The sequence below is a fragment of the Syngnathus typhle genome, linkage group LG18 (genome assembly GCF_033458585.1).
Source record: "Syngnathus typhle isolate RoL2023-S1 ecotype Sweden linkage group LG18, RoL_Styp_1.0, whole genome shotgun sequence".
Lineage (NCBI taxonomy): Eukaryota > Metazoa > Chordata > Actinopteri > Syngnathiformes > Syngnathidae > Syngnathus > Syngnathus typhle.
The window spans coordinates 1306501-1312500 of record NC_083755.1 but is presented as its reverse complement, the minus strand read 5'-3'; the positions used below and the strand labels follow the sequence as shown (position 1 = coordinate 1312500).

The window sequence follows — 6000 nt, the reverse complement described above, 5'->3', positions numbered from 1 at the left end:
TCTGTCTGTGTCTGTCAGTCTGTGTCTGTCTGTGTCTGTCAGTCTGTGTATGTCAGTCTGTGTATGTCAGTGTCTGTGTCTGTCTGTCTGTGTCTGTCAGTCTGTGTCTGTCTGTCTGTGTCTGTCTGTCTGTGTCTGTCAGTCTGTGTCTGTCTGTCTGTGTCTGTCTGTGTCTGTCTGTGTCTGTCTGTGTCTGTCTGTGTCTGTCTGTGTCTGTCTGTGTCTGTCTGTGTCTGTCTGTGTCTGTCTGTGTCTGTCTGTGTCTGTCTGTGTCTGTCTGTGTCTGTCTGTGTCTGTCTGTCTGTGTCTGTGTCTGTGTCTGTGTCTGTGTCTGTGTCTGTGTCTGTGTCTGTGTCTGTGTCTGTCTGTGTCTGTCTATGTGTGTCTGTCTGTGTCTGTCTGTCTGTGTCTGTCTGTGTCTGTCTGTGTCTGTCTGTCTGTGTCTGTCTGTGTCTGTCAGTCTGTGTCTGTCTGTGTCTGTCTGTCTGTGTCTGTCTGTCTGTGTCTGTCAGTCTGTGTATGTCAGTCTGTGTCAGTCTGTGTCTGTCTGTCTGTGTCTGTCAGTCTGTGTATGTCAGTCTGTGTCAGTCTGTGTATGTCAGTCTGTGTCTGTCTGTGTCTGTCAGTCTGTGTATGTCAGTCTGTGTCTGTCTGTGTCTGTCAGTCTGTGTATGTCAGTCTGTGTCTGTCTGTGTCTGTCAGTCTGTGTCTGTCTGTCTCTGTCTGTGTCTGTCTGTCTGTGTGTGTCTGTCTGTGTCTGTCTGTGTCTGTCTGTGTCTGTCAGTCTGTGTCTGTCTGTGTCTGTCAGTCTGTGTCTGTCAGTCTGTGTCTGTCTGTGTCTGTCAGTCTGTGTCTGTCTGTCTGTGTCTGTCTGTGTCTGTCAGTCTGTGTCTGTCTGTCTGTGTCTGTCTGTGTCTGTCAGTCTGTGTCTGTCTGTCTGTGTCAGTCTGTGTCTGTCTGTCTGTGTCAGTCTGTGTCTGTCTGTCTGTGTCTGTCTGTGTCTGTCTGTCTGTGTCTGTCTGTGTCTGTCTGTCTGTCTGTGTGTGTCTGTGTGTGTCTGTGTGTGTCTGTGTCTGTCTGTGTCTGTCTGTGTCTGTCTGTCTGTGTCTGTCTGTGTCTGTCTGTGTCTGTCTGTGTCTGTCTGTGTCTGTGTGTGTCTGTCTGTGTGTGTCTGTCTGTGTGTGTCTGTCTGTGTGTGTCTGTCTGTGTCTGTCTGTGTCTGTCTGTGTCTGTCTGTGTCTGTCTGTGTCTGTCTGTGTCTGTCTGTGTCTGTGTCTGTCTGTCTGTCTGTCTGTGTCTGTGTCTGTCTGTGTCTGCCTGTGTCTGCCTGTGTCTGCCTGTGTCTGTCTGTGTCTGTCTGTGTCTGTCTGTGTCTGCCTGTGTCTGCCTGTGTCTGCCTGTGTCTGCCTGTGTCTGCCTGTGTCTGCCTGTGTCTGCCTGTGTCTGCCTGTGTCTGTCTGGGTCTGTCTGGGTCTGTCTGGGTCTGTCTGGGTCTGTCTGGGTCTGTCTGGGTCTGTCTGGGTCTGTCTGTCTGTGTCTGTCTGTGTCTGTCTGTCTGTCTGTGTCTGTCTTTCTGTGTCTGTCTGTCTGTGTCTGTCTGTCTTTTGGTCTGCGTCTCTGTGTCCGTGTCCGTCCGTCCAATACTTTTACTTGTTGTTAGTGTTCACCCATTCCTTTTAGGAGGAATTGTTAGTTTGTAATGACAAAAGGTTTAATACATCTTTACACCACAATGGCACTCACCGAATCATACAGTTCCTTGCAAGTTTGTGTAGCGTCAATTTTGGCTGAGAAGGAGACAGTGGGCACGGTGGTGTTTAGGGCGTGGACGATGCGATCGTCAATGTTGCGCATGAGCCTCAGGACCTCCTGAAAAAGTTCACAATAGAGCTGAACGAACAGCTGATAGCAACATATCTGGATGAAGCACTGTAGTTATTGGACCAATTATTATTGATTATTGGATCAAAATTTATTTAAAAAAATGAGCCTCTCCGTGGCTGATTTAAGAGTAAGAAATGAGCAGCCTCTCTGCAGCTCAAGTGCCCTCTCATGTGGGTTTAGTATGTTTTCCGACTATGTGAGCAGTCATTGAAGGCATCACGGTTCCACTGCAGAACACGAGCGAGAACTTAAAGAAAGAAAATAATCCTAGATTCTTAAAATGGACATTTACGAAGACAAAAGTGTCAGCCTACCAACGCCTCAGCCAGGAGGCTTGCCCAGGACCGCATCTGTTTCCTTGTTTTGCTTGAGATGTCAACATAATCCACACGGCCCAGGCAGTAGACAAAATCCGGGGAAGATTATGCCCCGCACCTGTTTCTCTCTCTCACTCTATCTGCAAGCCCCGTATGTGTAAGAAATAAATGCGAGAGACATTAAATTTCCTAGGAATAAATATAAAATAAGTAAATCAGAGTCCATGTTGAACGGGTGTCCAAGAAATAAATACCGTTTATTTCCGTGTATAGTGTGCAAAATTTAACTAATTTATTGTCCTAAAATCTGGGGTGCGCATTATACATGGGTACAAAGAAAAAAAAAAAGAAAATTTTTTTAATTTTTTTTTTTTTTAATTTTTTTTTTTTAAAGAAAGTCATGGTACAACAAAACCAACAACAGGACTGACCGACAAAGTCGTGGAACAAAAAGACAGGGTGAAATTACCAAAGACAGGAACAGAAAGCAAACAGACATCATGACAGTAACACATGCAATGATCCGACGGTGAGCGATGGGCAGACAGGACTTAAATACAAAACACGTTACATCGATTGAGGTGACACAGGAAGAGAGGGGCGACGCGAACAGAAACTATGGCAACCTAGACACATAGCAAAACTGGGGACGAGACGTGACAAATGTCCCTCGAAATGAAACTGGAAATCACCAAGTTTTGGTTTCCAAGGGTGTTTTTATTCCTCTTCAACGTCTCTCCCATACAGAGCCGCCTTTTTCACGTCCGCACGCCTCTTTCCCGTGCGCGCACGGAGCGCGGTGGTGCGTTTATGGGCAGTCGGAGAAATCAACGCCATAAAATGCACAATACCGTGAAAAAAAACATATACAAGTCGCTCCAGAGTACAAGTCGCATTTTGGGAGAAGTTTATTCGACAAAATCCAACACCAAGAACAGACATGAACGAGCAACAACAGGCTAAACGATAGGTATGCTAACGTGACGTAAACACAAACGAAGAAGAGCTAAGAACGAGCCTGACATAACATTCGGAGTTATTCAAATAACTATTACATAAATAACACGTTTATAAAACCATCTGTGTCACTCCAATTCATTAAATCCATCGATCGTCCTTTATGGAAACGATGCCGCGTGTGCGCCGCGCCGCTGACGTCTAAATATTCTAAACATTCCACAGACCCATATAACGATATATAAAGTATATATCAAATAACTATCATATGAACAACGATATGATCAAACCATCTGTGTCACTCCAAATCATTAAATCCATCGATCAAATTCCTCGTCCTTTGTCAACAACGCCGCGCGTGCGCTCTGACGTCAGGCTCGTCGTTATTCCACAGATCTAGTATATAACCAGGGCTCGAAGCTTATTTTTTGCCCAAGTTGCCCTCGGGCAAGTTGGAGAAAATTTTACTTGCCCGAAACAAAATTTTACTTGCCCGAATTTTTTTGGAGTGGATTTTTACTTGCCCGACACATTTTTGCGCCAACCGGAAACAAGCTCTGCTGGTGCGCAGGCGCAGAAGAGCCAGGGATGTGAGGGAGCATGCATTTAATTACGAAGCGCTTTGCCGTTATCAATGTATTGCAGACTTACACGAGAAACTAACCGCTCCCTAGAAAACAAAATGTCGGACCAGAAGCGGCAGAAGTTGCGAGAAATTATGCACAAAATCGTCTTTTTACAGCTTGAAAACATGGTATTATGGCAGGGCAAGTTCGGGCATGTGAGGAAAAATTCTACTTGCCCGTCTGCCATCGCTACTTGCCCCGGGCAATCGGGCAATCGTTAGTTTCGAGCCCTGATAACTATATTATAGCATTAACAAAGTACAAGGAAAGACATGGGTTTGGTAAACGTCAATTCATTTCACAAAACAAGAGTTCAACAAGCCAACAAGTACTGAACTGTAACGATAAAAACATATACAAGTTTCTATACGAAATAAAATACCGTTTATTTCCGTGTATAGTGCGCAAAATTTAACTAATTTATTGTCCTAAAATCTGGGGTGCGCATTATACATGGGTACAAAGAAAAAAAAAATGTTTTTTTAAAAAAATCGTTTTTTTTTTTTTTTAAAGAAAGTCATGGTACAACAAAACCAACAACAGGACTGACCGACAAAGTCGTGGAACAAAAAGACAGGGTGACATTACCAAAGACAGGAACAGAATGACAGTAACACATGCAATGATCCAACGGTGCGCGAGGGGCAGACAGGACTTAAATACAAAACACGTTACATCGATTGAGGTGACACAGGAAGAGCGGGGTGACGCGAACAGAAACTATGGCAACCTAGACACATAGCAAAACTGGGGACGAGACATGACAAATCTCCCCCGAAATAAAACTCACCTTTCTTATTGTTTGTTGTCAATCGCGCATCGCATTCAGCCATCCTGACCAACACACTCAGTAAAATTCATAATTGACGACACATCGTTTGATGCGATGGTGCAATCCTCGATGGTGTGTTATTGTCAAATATTGTTTGTTTTTTAATCTCCATCGCGGACCGGACGTCATACGGAGGCCGCCATTACAGATGCGCAGAACGGTTGCGCAAGACACGTCAGCTATATAAAGAACGAGAGTTCAGTTCTCCACCTATTAGTTTCAATTCACAGTTTAATTAGCAGTTTCAATCAGCAAATAACAAAATGCGTTATTATATTACCTGTAATATTTTATTTCACAACACTTTGCCTTGTTCCTTTCGTCTCTGCTGTTCATTTCAAACACGCTCCATACGACCGCAATGCTCTTGTATCAGACGCTCGCTCGATCACCTGCTAGTTTGCCGTCTGTCACAATGTACCCTACAAATCCGAAACATTTGTTGCGGCTCCGAGTCACGACGAGGGGCAAGTTTTGGTTTCCAAGGGTGTTTTTATTCCTCTTCAACGTCTCTCCCATACAGAGCCGCCTCTTTCCCGTGTGCGCACGGAGCGCGGTGGTGCGTTTAGGGGCAGTCGGAGAAATCAACGCCAACAAAAACAATTACATCCAGCCTAGTTAAGACCATACCAAAGACTATAAAAATGGGACCCATTGCCTCCCTGCGTGTGTGACGATCATTGGGACTTAAAAAAAAATATATATATATATATATCATAAAAATTGGGTGCGTATTATACATGGGTACAGGCTTTTTTCCAGCATTAGCATGCCATTTTTAGGGTGCGTATTATACATGGGGGCGCACTATACACGGAAAAAAACGGTAATAAATGAATCAGAGTCCTTGTTGAACATGTCGTGACGAGAGAGACATTGCTGACAGATTGACTGACCTTTTTTCAATAATGACGTTGCAAAATTATAATAATATGTCAAATCCTGCACTTATCTAACGTGAGCAATCGACTCTCCGTTTAAAAGGTTAAAACTCTCCTTTGTCCCCGCTGCTCTAACGGCTCTCATGGAAACTATTCGTCCAAGTGCTGACCACCTCTAAGAAATTAATTCTGAAGGTATCAATCTAATCTTTTCAGGACGCCAATCCCTCTAAAGCACAGGTGTCAAACTCAAGGCCCAGGGGCCTGATACGGCCCGCCACGTCATTATATGTGGCCCGCGAAGACAGTACGTTTGGGTCTGCCAGGTCGGACTGGCATCTTCCCCTACCATCGGAGCCAACCCATCACCAAGTGTTGATCAGTTGACAGCTCCACCCCTCTCTTCACTCGAGTCTCCAAAACACGCGCCTGCAAATCTGATAACATGACAACTATTGAATTTTACGAGCATTTATTGAACTGAAACATGGAGCATACATAGC

General features: G+C 44.6%; 1 protein-coding gene across 5 annotated transcripts in view; it reads right to left on the bottom strand.

Annotated features, from left to right (window-relative positions):
• LOC133171426 (protein MIX23-like) overlaps nucleotides 1-6000 on the bottom strand; it is a 75064-nt gene that overhangs the window by 61414 nt on the left and 7650 nt on the right. For all 5 annotated transcript variants that reach the window (XR_009718782.1, XM_061304796.1, XM_061304797.1 and 2 more), the window contains exon 2: nucleotides 1744-1869. Coding sequence is in view for 4 of the 5 variants with exons in the window: in XM_061304796.1 (XP_061160780.1) it covers nucleotides 1744-1869 (126 nt within the window). In the remaining variant the exon portion in view is untranslated. The remainder of the gene's footprint in view (nucleotides 1-1743; nucleotides 1870-6000) is intronic.